General features: G+C 58.5%; 1 protein-coding gene across 1 annotated transcript in view; it reads right to left on the bottom strand.

The window, feature by feature from the left end:
• Positions 1 to 7237: 7237 nt before the first annotated feature.
• Positions 7238 to 21643, bottom strand: part of FBXL18 (F-box and leucine rich repeat protein 18) — a 37878-nt gene continuing 23472 nt past the window's right edge. Inside the window, exon 5 of the mRNA XM_059155636.1 lies at positions 7238 to 8318. Coding sequence (XP_059011619.1) covers positions 8162 to 8318 — 157 coding nt within the window. The 3' untranslated portion in view covers positions 7238 to 8161. The remainder of the gene's footprint in view (positions 8319 to 21643) is intronic.

Consider the following 21643-nt stretch of genomic DNA (forward strand, 5'->3'; position numbering starts at 1 on the left):
TTACATGGGGCTAGTCTCCCCATCCTGAAGCCTGCTGATGGGCAAACTTACCTTCGCTTTGCCGTGGACCCTAACACGGTCACGGGATCTGGGGATTCGGCCATAGACACCTTTGGGGGGCCTTATTCTACCTCCACAAATGGCCTGCGGGATGCTGCCAGACCCCAGACCAAGCCCCACGTGGGCGTCCCCACCTGGGACTCTGGCTGCCACCGCACCCCGCAAATTCGGGAATGCCCAGCTGGAGGTTAGGGCTCCCCTAGACACAAAAGCAAACCTGGAGGGTCGTGGGGTATCACCCTTTGGTAGGATTGACATCCTCTGACATTAATTCATTTCAGTTTCTCTTCATTTGCTACTTCACATGCTTTGATAATCATCAACGTCCCGGGTAATTAGTTCATTTGGAATCAAGGAACTTCGCAACTGGGAGGTGACCTCGGAGCTCCGAAGCCAGGGACTGACATGCGAGCCAGATCATCCTGTAGAAAGAGGCTCAGCCCACACCCCAAAATACCACTCCACTTCCACAGCCCCCTAAAGGCGCCTCTCAGCCTTAAAAAATTCATACGTAGACCCAGAAATTTCACTAATGAGAGTCTCTCCTAAGGAAAGAATTCTAAATATAGGAAAAAACGCTCCAGCACAAGGGTATCAGAGCGGCTTTCTCTGGAAGAGTGGCTAATTAGAGACAACCTAATTGTCCAACGACGGGGGACCAGCGTCCGTGTGACAGCGAACCACATCGTTAGCCTGACGAGCCAGGAAGGACACAGGATCGTGTTATCGTCAGGATCCTGCTTTTCACTCACAAGAGGGATGAGCGCAGCCAAAGGACATTTTTTAAAAGCACAGAACGGGGACTCCAAGGACATTCTCTAAAATATCAACAGAAGCTCACGGCGGCTGCCGAGAATGTGGGCCACTGCTCTTCCCCTTTGCTCTACTTCTCTGAAATCGTCCGACTTTCTGGGATAAACATACTAGAAAAGTTTACCTTGCATTGAACCGGTTGTATTCAGTAACTGGGGTGTCAAAGTACCCAGTCCTTCGTGCGAGCGTGTGAGTGCGAGGGTACGCGCCCACAATAGTAGTGTGAGGGCCTGAATGGGAATGTGGAAGCGCGTGGGTGTGAAGCGTGGCAGGGTGGGTGGGTGTGAGTGCTGGTGTGAACACGCGGAGTGTGACCGCTGGGGGTGCGGGCATGCACCGTGACGCGGGTGTGTGAGGGTAGGTGTGCAGGAATGTGTGTGCGCGTGTGTAAGCATGTGTACAATGTGGGGATTATCTGCGTGCAAGGGGTCGCGTGTGAGCCAGTGAGTGTGTGCTCGTGTGTGTGTGTGTGTGTATGTGTGTGTGTGTGTGTGTATGTCCGTGTGAATCTGAGCTTATGCTCATGAGGGTGTGTGGAAGCGGGAGCAGGAGGGGCTGTGGAGGGAGGGAGGGCAGGAGTCCACGGGCCGGGGGGCTTCCCAGGCTGCGCCCCCCCATGCAGGGCCCCATCCCCTTCGTCACTGGGGTGGGTGGTCCTCAGGGCTTCGCTGAGGACTGTGTGCGGCGCTGGGTAGGGTCTCTGAAGCTGGGTACAAGGGGCTGCAGTCGCTCCCAGCAACCTCATACGGCTCCAGACAGGAAAGGTCCTAGGGAAAGTAGCTTCGGTGACACCAGCGACCTCTGGCCTGGGCTCTGCAGTGGGAGACACACTCGGTGGCTCACTCACTCACCACCGGACCGCTGCAGGGCCAAACGCGGCCCAGGAGCTCCCAGGAGGCCCTCAGCTCTGCAAGGTCAGGGTTCTGCGACACTTTCCTCCACTGCCAGGAGGGGTAAGCTGGGGACAAATAAGTCCTACGCAAGGCGCCTGGCGACAGTCCAAGCTTGTCATCCACGCCCTCCCTCCCCCACCTCCAGCCTCGACTGCCAGCCGTCGGGGCTTCTAACACAGACCCTCCGCACACAGGACCCCTGCGCTGTCATCTCCGCCACAAAGAATGGCTTTCTTGGAGGCTCAGCCTATCGACAAAGTCCAGGCTGCCCCCCAGTCAATTCCAAGTCCACGCCAAGTGCGTGGCCCGGTCTTTCCGGCGCAGTGCCGGGCCCTTCGCATTTCCCCATATGCAGGGGCTCTTCTCTGACCGCGAGGCACTTGCTAAAAACGCCACAGTGCTAATTCCCATTCCACGCACTCTCCACAGTGGGACCTCCCTCGACAGGACCCCCAGGGGGCTGGGAGTGGGGGTCGAGCAGGCCTCTGTCCCCTTCCCTTGAACGTGGGTGACCTGTGACTTTCTCAATCAACCCAATGTGTGGAGGTGACGCTATGGGACGTCCAAGGCTAAGGCGTATCCCTGGGGTTTTCCTGAGACACAGTCACCATGCTCTGAGGAGACCCAACTAGGCCACATGGACAGACCACAGGGAGAGGTCACACGTAGGCATTCCGGCTGCAGGCCCGGCTGAGGTCCTGGTGGAGAGCTAGCACCAACCACCGTCACCTGAGTGAAGACACTTCCAGAAGATTCCAGCCCCCAGAAGAGGTCTAGATATCACGGAGCTGAGGCAAGACACCACGCTGTGCCCAGTCCAAACACCTGCCTCCTGGAAGCCAGGAGCGTCTCCCACTTTCTCGTCCACACCGTGATGTAGGGGTTGGCTTGTAGGACAGCAGCAGTGGCCTTCTCCCGTGGTTTCCCAGCCCTGGCTGCATCCCCCCACCACTTACCTGTCACCCTGACCACAGGTCACAGTGGTGTCTGAAGCACGGGCCGCTGGGACTTCTCGCCCCTGTGCTCCCACTATCCAGTCTGGCATCAGCAGCACAGTGGGTCAGTCCTGTCCCTCCTGAGCAGGTCACTGCTGGCCCTTGGGCTCTGTCTCCTTAGCTTCTCAGTGGCTCTGGGCAGAAGCAGACCATCGTGGGGAGTCCTGTGGGTAGGTGCATGCCAAGCTGGGCGACTGGTTCGGACCGTCAGGAAGGATGGAGGCCACTGACCCCTGTAATCGGCATTTGCCTCAGGCGACTCTCCTCTGGAGGACCAGTGGGGAGCTCAGAAGGGATAGCTGAGCCCTCTTCAGCCCACCTGACAGCCCCTGCCCTTGTCCCTCTGTCCCGCAGCACCCTGGGGCCCCCGCCCCTCCCAACTCCAGGTCCCCGCTCCTGCCTGGACACCTGCCCACCTGCCCCGCTCCCTCTGGTTCAGCTGCCACCTTCTCCCCTCTCCACGCTGCAGCCAGAGTCCCTTCTCAGAGCCCAGTCTACTCCTTTGGGGTTCCCGGGGCCATCAGGTGCAGAGAGAGGAGACGGTGGTGCCAGGGGCTGGGGAAGGGGTGGGAGTCAGTGTGTCATGGGAACAGCGTCTCAGAGTAGAGGGATGAAACGTTCTGGAGCTGGGCAGCGGTGGCAGCAGCACACCCGTGCGACTGTGCTCCAGAAGCCCACAGCCTTCCTCCCTGGTTCGCCTCCAGATCCCCTCCTGGGTCTCACATCTGCAAGCACGTAACCCCAATGTTGGAACAGCCGTGGGCGATGAGTGCCCCCCAACCTTGCCCCCTGCCCCAGGGCTAGAGAGGGTCACAGGGGAAGGTCAGGGAGTGTCCCTTCTGGAAAGACAGCAAGGCCAGCTGGTTTTCTGAATCAAGTCCACTTTATTTGAAACTTTCCACATGCCACAAATTTACATGAAAATACCCATTCAAAATGTCATTTGAAAACAAAATTCAGGAGTGGGCATGACCAGATGGAAAAGATGGTCTGTGTGGAAAGGCAGGTGACACGTATTTGGTCACTTAGCACCTGGTCACCACATACTGTGAGCCCCCTGGCCGACTCACCCCCCCTTAAAAACATGCTGAGCTCAACCACTTCTGGTCGGCCACATACAGACAGGCAGTGGTCGAGGGGGGCCAGGGCCAGGGCAGGACAACCCCCTGCACCACAGCCGTCGCGTGGCCGCCCCTCCTGCCCCTCGCCCTGCAGCCCGCCCACTAGCCTGGTCCGGTGAGCACGGCAGAGGAACCACCAGCCCACACCGTGAAGACTCCACAGAAAACCATCAACTCGCCAGCTTTAGCGGAGCAGCCGCTTCTGCTGCAAACTGAGCCTCTCCCAGGCAGTGAACGTGGCTCTTGGACCTCATGGCCACAAGCAGCCCTGGGTCTCCCCCATTCCCCTGCCGGCTGGCCCGGAGCAGAGTGCAGCAGGTGCCCAGCCCCCGTGACATGAATGCAAGCTCCCCTCCCGACGCCCCATGTTTCTGAAACAGCTCTAGAAAGTAATTTAGACGTTCGGGTGACACCATCCAGCCTGTCTCGACTCCTGGCGAGAATCCCACATCCCCAGCACAAACACCGCAAGGGCACCCAAGCCCCTGCCGCACAATCCTGTCCCCGTCGAAGTGTGGGGGAGGAGGCTCAGGGTCAAGGCCAAGGGAACTGTCCACCACCGCCCCCTTCCACGTCTCCATCTGCAATCCGGGGTCTCCGCTGAAATCTGCCATCAGCCACATGGCATTATCCCGTCCATGAGCTTCTCATTCCTTATTACTCTTCCTCACGAGGCCTCGGCAACTCTCACGTCCTCCAGAAGCAGACAAGAAGGGCCCGACGGAGCAGGAGGCTGCCCGCTGCCCCCGTGCCCCCGGAAGAGGTCATGAAAGTGGGTCACCGGCGGGGTTCCCTTCTAACAAGGTGGGGGGGGGCAGGCTGCAGGATGGTCGCCTTCTTGGCACAGACTTGGGGAGGGCCGCTGGCACAACCAGGATGGCACAGGCTGGTTTCAGACCCTCGAGGGCCAACAGACATCCGGGTCCGGTGGCTCCTGCGGCCCTGCTCCTCCGGCCCAGCTCTCCCAGCCAGGCCTCCGCCAAGCTTCATCCTCTCAGCCAAGTGGCCTGCAGCTGTGGGTCCTGGCACAGGGGCAGATAAGAGAAGCTTGCCCCCAATACCCAGCCTTGCAGAGCTGCCCGAGGTGTGTGTGTGTGTCGGGGGGGGGTGGTCATCCCAGAGCCCATCCTGGGCCCCGGCTGCGAGCCTGAGCTGCGCGCCCTCCAGCCTGGTATAGGACACGGGGGCTCAGAGGACAGCTGACAGGCAGGGATAGAATCCGCCTCCTGGGCATATGCCAGAGTGAGGTGTCCCTAAGGCAGCCTCCTTGAGCTGGGAAGTAAACATACTTGCCCGTGAACAGGAAAAGCCATGGACAGGGAAGCTGCAGGCCTCTGGTCTCTGCAGGCTCCAGGGTCATCCCTGGGGGAGCACCTTCAGCCCCTCTGACCGGGCTGTAAGGAGGCGTGGCAGCCAACACTCCAGGTCACCCGGGGAGGGCAGGGGAAGACCAACCATGGGGTCTAGGGCAGAGAGGTCACAGGCAGGAGGAGCAGCCTTGGGGGCGCAGGCAGCTTCTATCTTAACAAAAAGATAAACACCTTGATCTCTCCTCATCCTGCCCACCTGCCCCAGGCTCTTCTCTCTCCCTCGTACACGCACACACACACGCGCACACACACGATCATGTGTGGAAACGTGCATGTACACCATGCATGTGCATGAAGCAGACCACACTCACACGCGTGTGCACGTGGAGGTAACGCGCACGCGCAGCCAGCAGTGCTGACCAGGCCCCTCTCGGCAGGCAGCATATGGTCTGCACTTAACAGCCCAGTTCTGCCAATTGGGGACCATTAGGGTGGGTTCTTTTCCCAGCATAAAATGCTGCAGAATATAAATTGCAATTAACACTGCTGCCAAAATAGCACTTAGCGAGAAACAGCTCAGTATTAACATCTGCCGAGTCCCGTCTCGGGGCAGGAGTGGCGGAAGCTCTTGCTCTAGGAGCGGGACGGGGACGCTAAGAATACAAGGTCTGCTGTGTGGGGGCGGCTCTGCACAACGCCCCCCACCCCCACCCCCGCCGGCTCAGCCTCGGTGAGCGGCCCCTCCCAGCCCTGTTTGGTGGCATCAGTGATGCTGCTGGTTAAGCCCGATCACTAGTGCAAACAGGCTGCCCAGGCGAGTGTGTGAACACACCATCGCAGCCTGGGGGAAAGCTCACTCTCCAGCCGGAGCCCGGGCTGCTCTGGAGGAGAGCACACCCAGAGCCACCTAGGGCCCTGCGCACCTCGGCCCTGCCGGTCAGGCTGCCACCGGCCCCACGCTTGCTCTGAGGGTCAGAAGCGGTCAGCCCCCATACCAGCCCCTTCCTGACCACCCTTACCTGGGGTGGGGGTTTCTGGGAACCACATGAAATAGCCCAAAACTGGGGAGGGGAGGTGCGCCCACCAATTCTCACACCCTCATCTACAGCCCCATCTCTCTGGGGCCCAGGGCACCCCGTCTGTCAGCCTTCACCTGCGGGCGACCTGCAGACTAGTCCCTCTGTTCAGGCTGCAAAGAAGAGCCGCTCAGAGCCTGGGGCAGGGAGAAGGCATGAAAACCAGGGTGAGGAGCGGGGAGACTCACCCCACGCCACCCGCATAGACCCCCGTCCACTCAGACAGGAGGACGGACGGGAGGGCAGAGCAGAGCCCCTGGGATGGGCAGGGACGGCCAGACAGACTGTTTCTCCCAGAGCCCTGACCCCGGGACTGCTGGATTCCTACAGCTCTGTCTGGCTTCCTGGGCCCCCTCAGCCCCGCAGAGTTGGGGCTGCTGAACTATCCGTCCGTCCCTCAAGAACCCAGGGAAGGAAAGGCAAGTGAAAAGCCCCAGGACCATGGATTTGTTCTTTTAGTAGGAAAGCTGCAGGACACGCTACATGGAGGGGAAGGGGGACAGTCACCACAGACACAAAGTGGGAAGATGGCCGGGCTGGGGGCCCCAGAGGAGATGGCAGCCAAGAAGGGCACCAGCAGCGTGAGCAGGGCCCTCTGGGCCCTGCACCCCCAACCCAGAGGGAGACGGAGGCTGGGGGTCCCGGGGAGGCAGCCTCTGCAGGACTGACATGCCCCTGGCTGGAAGCCGCAAACAGGGCCCAGCGTCCCCCGCAGGCCTCCAGGAGCATCACCGAGAGCGATCAGGCCTGGACCTGGGGTGGAAGGAACCCAATTGCAGCCCCTCGGAAGCCACGGGCTGAGGAGCCGCCAGCGCCGGGCAGAGTCGCGTGGTAGAGGAGGCAGCGGACTCAGCACAGGGAGAGAGCCTCAGACACTGGGAGGTCACGCCCCAAATTTGCATTAGCTGCACTGAAATTTTTAAAGTGCTAAATAAAGCTCTAGAAAATGATATAGTTGGAGCACTACTCTGGCTTTAAATGTCCTTTCTCAGTTTTAATATTTCAAGTGTCTTGAATGAAGCCAGGTATGTAGTTCCCCAGAAACACAGATCTTCATGGAGAGCGGGTCCTAAAGCTGAGTGCCGTGCTGGCTGGGCGACAGGCCTGTCCCAGGCCTCGCCCCACGGTCCCAGCCCCACAGGGGACCCTGCCCAGCCAGCGGCCCGGAACTTGTCTGACGCCATCTGGCTGGAAACCTGGTGGACACACAATTGGGTTAAAATGTGTCTTCCCGGGAAGGAGAGCCCCAAATCTGAAGCTTCCCACTGCGTCGTGCTCCCAGTTGGCCCGAAGGAAGGGCCCCTTGGGCACGCGATCACCAGCTGTACCCTTGGTGTCACCGCGGGAGCGCGTCCACCCCCACATGCACAGTGACCCCCATGAGGCCACCCCTTCAGAGCCTGATGCAGGTAGCCAGAAACACAGGACACCCTGTGGAGGGTGGAGTAGCGGCGGCGGACGGCACTGGTGGCCCGTGCTGCTCTGGGGACCCAGTCAGGGACCCTGAGGAGTCAGCGCTGCGCGACGGCTGTGAGTCTCAGTTCAGGAACACCCACGCTGGGCCCCGTAGGTCACCCTGACAGCCGGCTCTTCCTCCTCATCCTCCTCACAGATGAGACCCATGCTTCACTGAGCGCCGGAGAAAGCAAGAGGAAGCTTCGGGAGGCCCTGGGAGACGACAGGTGTGCGGGATGGCTGGGCAGAGGGGCATCCTTCCTCTTGGGACCCGGCAGGCCTCAGAGTCCAGCACAGGCAGGCAGTGAGCAGCGGTAGCCAGGCCACACGCCCGTCAGGGCAGTCCTGCTTCCAGGCCCAGGAGACTGGCAGAGGCGACAGCAGCAGGCGGGAGGCTCGGCTGCCGGAAGCAGCTTCACCCGGCACCAGCTGTCCCTGTCACCACCACAGGTTCGGGGGCTCCTCAGCCACTCTGCTTTTAAATAAGGTGATCTCATCCAGGTGCACCATGGGGACATCCCGGATGACATTGGTCAGGCCCTCGTGGAGCAGAGGGAAGATGACGACATTCAGCGCGGGCCGCTCAGCCTGGAAACTGAACCAGAGGCAAGCCGTTAGCGGGGCCCTGGCGGTGCAGAGAGAGGAGCTGCCCGCAGTGGGCAAGGCCGCCCCAGCCTGGCCCCCTGGCAGAAATGGGCCTGCGGGCCCCACACACCAAACTCCAGGAGAGGCAGGGAGGGGCCACTTCTCGGGGACATGGGGCAGGCAGCCATCGGGAGACAGCCATGGGGAGGCCACCCGCCCAGGGAGACAGAGAGCTGGAGAACAGCCTGTCGGAACAGGCCACAGCATTCCTGCCCAGCAGGGCCTCCTGGGAGCCACCCAAGCCATGCGAAGCCACGCCTCTGGGCACCTGAGGCCCCGCAGCCAGGACAACACCCTCAAGGGGTGGAGGGAGGGGACAGGCAGCCAAAACTGCGTGGCCAGAGGCCACCCTCAAGGGGCACCAACTCCCAGGTCGGGCGAGGCAGTAACTGCCAGGTGCTGCTGGGAGCCTCGAGCCTTCATCCCAACTCATGGCAAGTGGCTGCCAACTTCCCCACCGATCCCACCCCACAGGGGAAGAGCAGCCCCTAATGTAGCACAGAAGCATACGGTGGCCATGGAGCATCTCCAGGGCCCTGCAGGGACAGCCTGGGAAGGGGATGCCCTGACCACAGCACAGCCCCTCAGGTGATCAGTGGCAGGTCTCAGTGTGTTGCCGCCCACCCCGTGCAGAGGCCAAGAGATGAAACAGAAGCGCCAGCTGCAGGGGATCCAGGAAGAAGGAGACACACGGGTCCCCACGGAGCGCAACAGAAGACGTCCAGCCCCCGGGGTAACTTCTGTCCCACGGTTTCCAAGGACAAGAGATGGGAAGGTGCCCATAGAATAGGGCACCTGGGCATTTGCCAAAACTAAGGCGAGCTCTCTCCAGACCCACGCCCCCTGGAAGGGCCGAGGAAGCCGCAGCCCCGGCCCACCCTGTGGCCTCCAGCAGAGGCCCAGATGGATTTATGACACTTGTAGAGTAAATGCCAAAAAGGTACTCACAGAGCTAGATGTTTTGGCAATAAAGGCGCCAAGGAAATACCTCCCAGTTCTGAGCTCAGTGCTCTGCTCGTGGGCAGCAGCGTCTATGACCGGGAACCTCGCAGCCAAGTTCTTGCCTGCACACCCGTTGTGTGATTCACTTGAAACCAAATATTCTCGGATGTGGGACGTGCGTGCAGACTCCTCTGCTGCCCGCCCTTCCAGAGGCAAGCGCCACCCCAGGCTCCTCACAAGCTGCTGTCAAGATGCTAAAGGGGAACTGATTTCTCACCCGAAGCCAGGAACGCAGGCTGCGCCGCCTGCCTCGGCTCCCTGCACGCAGCCCCGGGCAGCTCCAGGTGGCGGCGGGGCCAGGAGGCCGAGGGGCCAGGCCAACAGCGCTCAGGACCGCGCACAAGGTCCCGCGGGGCAATGAGTGCAGGTGTCCCCACCACAGTCCAACCCCACCTCCTGCTTGCTGTCGGTTCACACCTGGACACATCTGAACCGGACTGAGCTCCCAGAGCACACTCACAGCCGTTTTCTTTGCAAAATACCTCCCTGGGCTTCCAGGAGCCTGTGCCCTCTCGGCTACGGCCTCAAGGCACCCACAGCCCGACGGCCAGCACCATCACCGGAGACATCACACAGCTAGGTGGGCCTCACCAGGAGCAGAGGGAGAAGCGGTGACAAGTGGGAAGACGGCTCCCATTCGCATCCGACTGCAGGGCTGGGGCTCCCTGGGGGAGGGAAGAGGCCCGGCGGGTAGAGGCGAGCTCTTGGCGGGGCGGGCAGCAGGTGTATCCTGCCTCCTAACTTAGAACGCGCTACAGTGTGCTTCTGCATGACTCGGATATAGTTTGAGATTTAAGTAAACAGCCCCAATGAAATAAAACTTACAGCTACCCACGTTTAAAAGCCATTGCAAGCTCGTGACTGGCAGCAGGATGGGTCATCTCTCAGGAACTCTCCCCTGTCCAAGGCCAACAGCACTGCTAAGGTAAACACTCAAAGGTTGTGGCCAGTTCGGAGGACAAGAGCCAGGTGTAGGAGGTTCATGGGCTCACCCCCAAGGCCCCAGCCTGAGACACCCCGAGGAGGTCTCCCGTCATGCTTTGCAGGCTTTTACACCTCCTGCTGTCCTGGGCAGCAATGCAGGCATAGGACATGTGTCGGGCAGAGCACTGGGCAGGCACGCCGGCCTTCCTGGAACTGCCAGCCATGGACCTCACCAATAAGCAGGTGAGCCCCACGCACAGGGGCCTGCTTGCTCCTTCCAAAACCCGGCACCTGCGAGCTCGGCAGCCAGGCTCCCACCAGAGGCAGCGAGAGGTGACCGCAGAGGCAGGGAGGAGACCCCACAAGAAGCAGGTCCCCCAGGGATCTCCGCAGACAGGGCAGAAGGCCTGTCTTCCTAGAGTGCCTGAGGACAGCAATTAAGTAAAGTTAACCTGTGCCTCCGCTCTGCCGTTGGTAACGGCTGCAGGGGGAAGAGCCGCATCGGAGAAAAATCTTTCCTTGAGCTGTTGCCAACCTACCACGGGCATTTGACGTGCACCGTCACCTATCCCAAAATCTCAGAACCCCAAGTACTTCCTCTGAACGCTCCTGGGAGCAGAAAAGAGATTTTGTTGGTTTCTAAATTACTGTTTTATTTAAAGAGAAAATATGACGGGTGCCTGGGTGGCTCAGTGGGTGAAGCGTCTGCCTTCGGCTCCAGTCATGATCTCCGGGTCGCACCGGGCTCCCTGCTCAGCTCCCACTGTGTTCGCTCACTCTCTTTCTCAAATAAATTTTCAAAATCTTTAAAAAATAAATAAGTAAATAAAGAGCAAGGGGCACATGGGGTGGTTCAGTCGGTTAAGCCGCTGCCTTCGGCTCAGGTCATGATGCCAGGGTCCTGGGATCAAGTCCCGCATCGGGCTCCTTGCTTGGCAAGGAGCCTGCCTCTCTCTCCCCACCTCTGCCTGTCGCTCTGCCTGCTTGTGTGTTTGCGTGCGTGCATGCACACTCTCTCTCTCTGACAAAATCTTTTAAAGAAAAAAGAGCAAATGTGGCAGAAAATGTGTGCAGGAGCACAGAGCAGGGCCCCTGCACCCGGGGACAGAGGCCCTGCCCTGCCACAGCTGGGCCAGCCGCCCACTCTGCCCACCTCGTCATCCGCGTCCCGCGGTCACACATTAGCCTGCAGTACAGAGAACACGCTGGTTCTGGACGTGGCTTAGGCAAGGGATGGAAACAGACACAACGGGAGTCAGGTTTGTTGCACCTCCTTCCAGTCCTTGACATCTTTACGTTAAACAAAGAACGTGTCCCCCCACCCCTCCCCCGGCCTGACAGAGACAGGGAACCCAGGCTAGCCTTGGACCGGCTTCCCTGGACCTCCCGCTCGGCCCTCGGGGCAGCACTCCCACTCAGGGACTCTCCCCTGTGGACACACATTTATACCGATAAACATCATGTAAGGGAGCATAATTATTTCTGCATCTTGAACTGTATCCTCAGAATAAATCCCAGAAATAGGGTTACTGGGTCAAAACATATGAACACTTTAATACCTCCAAAGACAAGCCTTTGACAAACTCAGACACCTCTTATGGGCCACAGTGAGGAGCCACCTGACCTACCCACCCTAACTGGGTCAAGAGAACACAGTTCCGGAGCCATCAAGATGGAGCATGGCTGGGAAAAGACCCCCCAAGATCTCCTAGGGCACCTTCATCTTGCAAGTGCACCTTGCAGCTGGCTGTGGCCCTTTCAGAGACGCCGAAAGAAGCGGCCTGAGCGCCATGCACATCACCACCATGAGCGGATGACACGGGGGCTCAGTAAAGGCATGTCCTCTGGTCACCATGCCAGAACCAGTCTTGGCCCGACTCCACAGCGAGGGTGGGACCCCAGGACTTCAAGGCCTGCAGATGTCACGGAACTAGAAAGGGGTCTTGGAGGGGCAGGCCGGGAAGTGGGCCAGAGGCAGAACCGGTTCAATCAGCTACGAAACACCTGCTGGGTGTGCTTCGTTGCCAGAGAAACGAGAAACAACACGGAAGCCGACGGCCTCTTCCCCCCCAGATAAAGGTCTTCAGAAAAGCTAAAGCAGTAAGACCAGGGCGAAGAGCCACTCAGGCCGTGACGATGGCCTTCGAGCAGAAAGGCAGACGGTGGCTGGGAAGAAAAGCACCTGGAGGTGATGAGGGGACATCTGTCAAAGAGCACACAACCCAGACGCTGCGCCAGGGAGGAGTGCGGGGAGCACCTTCCGAGCTCCCCAATGATCCTGTGGATGCCCAGAGCCCGCCTCGGAGTGGCCTGGAATCACCCCAGACCCCTGTTTCTGCCCACTTATCCTGCCCTCCCGGCCACAGAGGACCCGAGGAGGACTGCTTGCGGTGGGAAAGGTTTGCCGGCCCACTAGCCCATGTAGTTACAGCCCACCGCGGGGTACTGGACCCCATCCCGCCACTCAGGTGGCCTGGAAAGTCTGGACCCCAGATTTAATCACCGACCAGCAGCCAGGGGCTACAGTCTGGCTCCTCACGTTCTCACCACCCCCACTGGCTGGTGGCTGCTGTGGCTCCCACAGCACCCGGCCCAAGGCCCGTCCACCCCCAGATCCAGTCCTGTGGGCCTCCCACATAAACAGAGCCAGAACTCGCAAGCCTCCAAGCTCTGAGGCGAGACCAAGGGTCCCCCTCCCCCCCACACACACACCCAGAACCTGCAGAAGCAAAACCCAGTTGGCCTGGTCCTTGTCCAGGTCACATGTGGCTCGGCATTCCAGGTAGGAATGCTGAAATGTTCCCAGAAACCCGCCACAAAAACGAGGCGAGCCGATGCAATTCACAATGGAGCTCAACTGCCCCTATAACAGCAATTAAAGCCATAAAACTGCGCTAATTCTGTATTTTAAAATCCACTTTCCATTCTAGAGCTCCCAGGGTTCCCCAGACTTAAACAATTAATCGCTCCATCTGTAAACTTTACTCGTTTCTAAACATGCTTACAGAACACACAGACGGAGCTGTGCGCATTTTCGGGCCAGGAAGCGGCACATGGGAGAGGGAGGCCCAGAGCCGCATCGCGGCCCAGGCCCAGGGGTTCAACCCAGGTGCTGGCCAGCAGGGAGCAGGGCAGTGGGCCAGGGCCAAGGAGCCGTGCGCCAGGCTCGGGCAGCTCAGGACTTGCAGCAAACTGTCTGCCTGCCTCCCGGGACCACATTCCTCACCAGCACAAGTCCATGCTGAGACACACACTCAGGGACGCCTAGGGGAAGGAATTTCCACAGGGCCTCAGAGGCAGAGACCTGACTCTGACTGGCACGGAATGTCTGGCCCGTCCGACCCGAGTCGCACCTCCTCCCCCCCAGGGACGGGGTTCCTGACGTTCCTGGAAAAGGAAGCTATAAGGCTCTGAGCGGGGCCCCCTCAGGGGGGTCAGCAAGAGAGGTCAGTGACAAGGAAACACATATGGTGTGGAAGGGCCAGGAATGGACACGGCCCTTGTGGTCACTAGCACTATGAGGGCCAGCACCTTCTGGAGAGCCCTCGGCCAAGTTCAGGACCGGCCTGTCCTCACTGCAGCCAATTCCAGCAACATTCAGGGAGTGCGTCAGGGCACAAGTCTCTTCCGCCCCCCAGCCTGCTCCCCGAGCGCCCCTGCCATTCTCACACGGTGCCACGGGATATCCCAGGAGCAGCAGAGGGCCATGACCTTGCAGGGTGACTGCAGCAGTCTGTGATCCTCACGTGGCCAGGCAGTCAGAGCTACAGAAGAAGGCCCTGCCACCACCTAGTAACACGCACCAGGGCACGCAGAGTGCCCGGTAACGCCATTGCCAGGTTAGGCAGCACGAGGGACAGGGACTGCGGCTGCGACTTCCGACAGGAGAGTTGGCTCAGGAACTGACCGGCTCAAAGTCACAGAGCCAGCAGGAGCAGAGGCCATGGCGTGAGCCCCGCTCCTGAGATCTGAGGGAGAAGGTGGGGCTGACCTCAGCAGGAGACCACACAAACCATAGCAAGTTGCTGTCACTCTCCGTAGAACACCACGAAGACTGGAGCACGGACACTGCCCTCGCCCAAGCTCTGGGAGCCACAAGGCCTTGCAGGCGGCTTCCAGGAAGGACAACATCAGAGAAAATCAGAGAGGTAGAAAGCCCCTGGGAAGGGCCCTCCCCACCCAGTGCCAGGCCAGGGAACGTGAACAGCAGAGGTGTGGCCCAGTGCACAGCTCACACAGGAAGCAGCAAAGGGCAGTCCCGCTGCAGAGGGCCATATGGCCCAGCTCCAACCCTGGACACTGGCCGTACTGAGTCTGACCGGGGCCCAGATGGAAGGCGGCTTGGCGGGGCGGCTGTGCGGCACTCACTCAGCCAGTACAGACAAGTCTGGGTTTCTAGACGGACAGCAAATGGAACACACAGAAGCTGGCTCTGGGCAGGGTGTCTGAGGCCAGGAGGGAAGTGGGGGCAAACATCTGACCCAATGAACTTGAGGTGTTTTCACGGTGGGGGTGGGAGCAGGGGGGCGGCAGGTGGAAAGCTTCGTCTTGCTCCCCCGAGGGGCCCTGAGAGCTTCCAAAGCCACAGGTGTCGCTGCCCCATGGCACTGTCCCAGCTCTAGACCAACAGGAACCTGACAACAGGAACACTGGAAGGACCCCTCCAAACCTAGCGCAGGCGAGGCCACAGAGGTCAGAGAAAAGCCCAAAGGTTAAACATTTCAAACTTGAAAGAGCAAAGAACAGAAAAGAAGAGCACAAATGCCTGTTAGGATACCACCACCAGCTCCCCTCCCCACTGAGGAAACTGAGGCAGCCGGACTAAGGCCAGCCACTTCCTGAGAGGCTGGGCTGGGCAGGGAACCCAAGTCCTGGCAGGGCCAGAGCTGCTGGCCTTGGTGCTGACCCACAGGGGCACCACAGCACCACCTACCACAAAGCCACTTGTAGATCAGACACGTGAGGCCACAGGAAGATGCTGGCCTGGCAGAGAGGGACATGCACTGCCGACGTCACAGCAGCCCTGCAGCTGAGTCACTGCCAGGGATAAACCGCATCTCCACACTCTCCACACTCCGGGGCCGGGCGGGGCGGAGGGGGAGCAGCACAACAGCCTGGGGCTAGGCGCTTCTCTCACTCAGTAATTTTCTGAGCCCGAGGCAGGGAAGGAGATAAGGAAAGAGGTCTCAGACAAGTGAGAAGAGATTCCCGCCTTTCCCTTTGCAAGCTCTCCCCTTCTCTGAAGGCGGGCCTGCAGGAGAGAAACCAGCGCTCTGCGCAGGGACACGCTGTTTCCTGGGGGCCGCGGCGCCACCTGCTGGGCACCTCGCAGAAAAGCACCCGGGGCCCCTGCTCGGCACCAACACTTGGTTGGAAGGCCAGCAGGTCCCCCACCTGGGGCCCCAAGCTGCCTGGAGCCACCCGGTGCTGCTTCGCAGCCAGGAAAGACCTCTGCATGGCGTGCTGGATGGCCCAGACCCACAGCCGCGGCTGCACCCCAGACAGTGGTGGACAGCACAAGCCACCAGGAGGATATCTGCACAAAGGGCGCCAGTGCCTCTCCACCCGGGTGCATCTCAGCCCTGCCCCCAGCAGCACAGCTGGAGGGGAAACCTGGATCTGGATGCAGTCCTGACAAGCCTGGAAGTTTCTTCAGCCCCATGAGCCTCCCTCAGGATTTGAGGGCCCTAGGTGAGATGCCCACATGGCTCTGGAGAGCCCCACACGGCATCTGGCACAGCCCCCTGGAGGGGGCGGGTGCCCGTCTTCCCTCTGGACACAACCTCCCATCCTGCCCATGCTGGGCTCCAGGCTGCACTCCTCAGCTGCACGTCCCAGAGCCCTGGTTTCCCTCTCTATACACTGGGGCTATGTATCTCACAGTGATTCCACAGAGGAGTAACAGCGTGCTGGCATGCGAATATGGTGCTCGCACAGCCCCCAGCGTCAAGGCAGGGGCCCAGAGCAGAGGCTCCAAGAGGTCTGCTGGAGGAGCACACAAGGGCAGCCACACACAGGGTTCTCGTCACAGCAGGCCAGAGTATACCCTTCATGCCCTACAGCCAGTACCAGGCATTCAGCGGGCCCCACCACAGCCGGGGCCTGTGCCACGTGCTGGAACACAGGGACAGAGGGACGGTGCAGGAAGTCCACCGAACCAAGGCTGACTCTGGGTCTGGTCTCAGGTACCAGGCCGCCGGCAAGCCCAACCCTGAACCTGGCTTGTGCTCAGAGCACAGACACACTGGGAAGACAGAGCTCTCACACCCCAGTCCTCAAACCTCATCGGCTGACGGGCTGCCAAGCACGTAACAGGGTGTGCTACGCATCCTAAGAAGGGGGCAGGTGGGTGCAGTCTGAGAGGCCGGAGTGGGAAGCTCTCAGGCCAGCGAGGGCTGCACCTGAGCAGGCCACCAGGACGGGCCGGGAGGATGCCAGCAGGCTATAGGCAGACAAGGTGGGCAGACGGGCACCTTGGGAACAGAACCAAGAGTGAGAAAGAGAAACTCAGAGCAGGGACCGTCAGAGCAGGGACCGGCATCTCAGTGCCAAGTCTCATCAGCTGGCCGGAGCGCTGTGTTGAGAAGGGCGCGGAGGGTCAGAATGCCAAAGCAGCTTCCTCAGCTGGTGATGCCTATACGGACATAGCACAATCTCTGAACTGTGTGGTGACCTCAGATGTCCTCTGTTTCTGAGAAGGCTCATGTGTACACAGTGAGAAAACCCAAAGCTGGTTCCCATGTCTGCAGGAAACTACCCTTCAGGCATGAGAAGCAGCAGGGCCGCTGGCTCTTGGCAACAGGAGGGAGCCGACGGGCCAGTCCAAGCCCTTCTGGGCAGAACACGTCTAGCAGGGAGGTGTCACCTCCCCAAAGCTGGAGCCCCCGAGTGCGGGGACCTACTGCGAGTCAATGAGAGGGACAGAGTACCAACGACTCTTCCCAGAGGCTAAAAGGGCAGACCTGGCCCAACATCTTCATCACCGCACCTGAGAAAACCAGCCTTTGCCTCCTCCTACACCAACCACCACCCCAGTGAGCAGAGAACAGGAGGCTGGGGAGAGGAACTGCCCCGCACCCCGCTTTCTGGACAGCGACGGTCCATCCCAAAGCCCTCAAGCCTGGGCGTAGGACAGCTGGCATCCCACTCAGCCCTCTGAAAATGGAGTGCCAGCAGGCATCAGCTCCATTTTACCCCACGAGGATGCTGAAGTGTCCAGACACGATGGTAAGCATGACCTGCCCACCGCCGGGGCCTCTCCCCAGGCTCCAGAGCCAGAAAACTCAAGTTGAAAAGTGAAGGGAAGTCAATGATACACACAGTTAGCTATGACGGCCAGAGCAGATACCATGATGACACCCATATAACAGATACGAAACAAAATTTAAAATAATCATTTGCAGACTTATCGACACAAAAACCATGCACAGTATGTCAAAGTTTTTTAAATATCAGGGTAGGAGGGGCGCCTGAGTGGCTGAGTAGGTTAAGCCTCTGCCTTCCGGTCAGGTCATGATCTCAGGGTCCTGGGATCAAGCCCCGCATCGAGCTCTCTGCTCAGCAGGGAGCCTGCATCCCCCTCTCTGTCTGCCTGCCTCTCTGCCTACTTGTGATCTCTCTCTGTCAAATAAATAAATAAATAAAATCTTAAAAAAAAAAAAATCAGGGTAGGGGCGTACGGCTGGCTCAGTCGGTAGAGCACACAACTCCCAACCCTGTGGTTGTGAGTTCAAGCCCCACGCTGGGTGTAGAGACTACTCAAAAATAAAATCTTTAAAAAAAAAAAAAAAATCAGAGGGGACACCTGGGTGGCTCAGTTGGTTGAGCAGCTGCCTTCAGCTCCGGTCATGATCTCGGGGTCCTGGGATCGAGCCCCATGTAGGGTTCCCTGCTCCACGGGAGTCTGCTTCTTCTTCTCCCTCTGCCACTTCCCTTGCTTGTGCTCTCTGTCACTTTCTCTCTCCTGCTCGCTCTTTCTCTCTCTCAAATAAATAATTAAATCTTAAAAAAAAAAAAAATCAGAGTATAAAACCACATGCTAACTGCATCCCAGGTCCTCCAGCTGTGACTCTGCTGAGTGGAACCGTGCGTAGGGACCTTTCACTTACAAGTAGCTTGATGCATGTTGCGAATTTTTATAAATTATAAACACATATGATTTTAACAACCAGGGAAGCGAAAACCTTAGCTAATAAGTCTTCTCTGGAAAAGTTCAGCAGCAAACCACAAAGACAACAGACTGACATGAAGTCTGTCCGGCAAGGCCACTGAGCCTTAGAATCCGGGAGACCTCCTGGCTGATGGCTCTTCTCCGAACTCTGCAAGCAGCCGGGGCCTCCTCCCCTGCCCCGTGGGACTTATATAAAAGCAGGGGAGGAAGCAGCGACCCTCTTGGCCGTCGCTGAAACAAGGCACCAGCAGTCAGCTCCTGGGAGCACCACACTCCCGCAGCCAGCGGCGTTTCCTCACAAGAGGTCTCGAAATGGCCACTGCCCAAATTGTTCAGGTCTCTCCACGAAGCATTCCCTGGACTCATTCACATTCTAAGCTCCCCCAGGTTCCGGCTCCACCTGCAGGAATGCCACACTCACTAGGGGACGAGGGAGCCCTGCTCTGTGGGGAACTGCAGGCAAGGGAGGCCCCCAGCGGAGGGCAGGAGGGGGATCGCTGCCCCACGAGGAGCAGGAAGTATTTCAAATCCACGGCCCTCACCCACGACTGTCCTAGTAACTGCTGCTTCCACGTGTGAACCAAGTACAAAGACAGAAAGAATTCAGAGTTAAAAGATCTTAGCATCGGGGCACCGGGTTGGCTCAGGCAGCGGAAGGTACGACTCTTGATCTTGGGGTTGTGAGTTCGAGCCCCATGCTGGGTGTAGAGATTACGGAAAAACAAAGTCTTCAAAAACAAAACAAAACAAAACAAAACTTAGCAACAACTTTAAAGGGGAACAGGGGCTAGGGGAGAGGGATGGTGACAATGCCGGTCTGGGAAGACGGGGAAGTCCAGAGCTGACGGCTACACAACGCTGACGCCTCGGAGATACTGCGGACCCCGTGCCTGATGCCACACTGCAGTGAGCAGACAAAGCGAGCCACACGACTGACTCTCAGTTCCCTGGTGCATGGAACAGTTACGCTTATTCTGTGCTGACGTCCAGCATTATTACAATCTACATGCCTTAGTTAAATAATACTTTATTGCTGAACAACACTAACCCTCGCCAGAGCGTCCACAGCTGTAACCACGGATCCTGAGTCACCGTAACAAACACAACAGTGAGAAAGTCTGAAACATTGCGAGAACTGCCAAAATGGACACGGAGACACACAATGAAGAAAGGAGCTGGAAACGACACTACACTTGTTCAACGCAGAGGTGTCACAAACCTTCGATGTGTAAAACAAAACAAAACAAAATGCAGCATCTGTGAGTAAAGGATAATAAAGTGGGGCATGCCTCTACACTTGAAAATGGTCAAAATGGGAAAGTTTATGTTACATACATAAAAAATCCCCCAAGGGGCACCTGGGTGGCTCAGTGGGTTAAGCCGCTGCCTTCGGCTCAGGTCATGATCTCAGGGTCTTGGGATCGAGTCCCACATTGGGCTCTCTGCTCAGCAGGGAGCCTGCTTCCCTCTCTCTCTCTCTCTGCCTGCCTCTCTGTCTACTTGTGATCTCTCTTTGTCAAATAAATAAATAAATAAAATCTTTAAAAAAAAAAAAAATCCCCCAAATTAAAAAATATCTCCCTCTTCAAAAAATAAAAGAAAGAAAGAAGATCTTTGATAAAGAAGAGAAGAAAAGAAAGAAAAAAGGAAGGAAGGGAAATCTTTGCACCTCAAAGAACTTCAACCCAGAGGAGGAAGACAGAGATTGCCGATCTGGAATTTCTTCTCATGCTCGGGGCAGAGACGGTCCACGGCCCCTTGGGGTGCACGGCGGTTCCTGCCTGAGAAGCTGTCTCAGGTCCAGCCAAGACACAGGCGAGGAATCTGACACTGAATATCGGAGACTTCAGTTCCATCCCTCGCCTGACTTCCCCAGTGGGAGCTAGGAGCTCAGGAATCCCAAGAGTCAGCCCATGGACACTCCTTGCCGTCACACAGCCCAGTGGGGACCCAGAGGACCTGTGGGGCACTGCAGAGAGGCACAGAGGCCACACAGGCATCCGGAGTTTTCCACTGGAGGGGAGCCTGTGAACACTGCCTCCCTCAACTGCTTTCCCACCAACCTCCGGCTGACTCAAGCTCACCGTTTCCTACGGGAGGGGCAGGACATACTCACCTGGCCAAACGCGTATCTGGCCACTTATTTAGTTAACTCGGCCCTCAGTGTGACCTGGGTTTACAGGAGCTCTCAGAGCTTTCAGCACGAGCCGCGAAGCACTCAGACGACACGTGGCAGTCCCTGGGGAGGTTCCCCAGAGCCATCACTCAAAGCTCACGTGGCTGTATTTTACACACAAACCAACCAGCTTTGATCCCTGCGTTCTCAGGAGAGGGTAAAAGACAAGTGGCAGGTTTAAAAGGAAGCTCTGGGTGGACAGGGGCCGTGGAGGAGGTCGCTGAATTCATGAGGGCAATGTGACACAACAGTGAACACAGCAGGCAGGAAAAACCAAGAGGAGAAAAGCAGTAGCTTCGGGAGCCCTGATACGGTGGGCCCACTGACTAGGAGCAGCAGCTCGGACTCCCAGCACTCAGCACCCCACTCGAAGCCACAGCCAAGGCTCACTGGCCCCGAGCTTTCTTCTTCCCCTCCCCAGAGAAACCCAACAGAGAAGGAAGGGTTCTGCAGAGCGGATCACAGACGAGGATACGGCCTGGTGAAAAACAAAACAGACCATGCTCGCTGGGGACAGCCGAGACCAAGCACAGACACCAAGAGGGCCGTCCTCGCCCAGGAGACCAGGAAGATCTGAAAGTCTAATGACATCAAGGAATGGAACAAGAACATGGGGCCGGGACTCTCACAGCCCGTGAGTGGACGCAGGGCTTGGGAGAATGGCTTTGGAGAGCATCTTGGCGTTTTCTTACACGCACTCCCTTCGAGGCATGCGCAGAGCGCACGTGGGGGAGCAGGCACAAGGACCTTCACGGGGAGAGAGGAAACACGGGACACAAGTGGAACACCCGTCGGCGCACGGACACACAAAATGCGACGAAGCTGCCGGGAGGATCGGTGCACATGGCCCTCGGCAGCCCCGGTACAGAGCCACAAGAAAGCTCAGATCCACGTGGGGGGAAAAGCACAGGCTACACAGCCACGTGCAGCGTTACGCGTCTGTGGGCGTGACGAACGCACAGATACAAAGCCCCGTACCCTCGCGTGCCCTTGGGGATTGGAA

The sequence above is a fragment of the Mustela lutreola genome, chromosome 17 (assembly GCF_030435805.1).
Source record: "Mustela lutreola isolate mMusLut2 chromosome 17, mMusLut2.pri, whole genome shotgun sequence".
NCBI lineage: Eukaryota > Metazoa > Chordata > Mammalia > Carnivora > Mustelidae > Mustela > Mustela lutreola.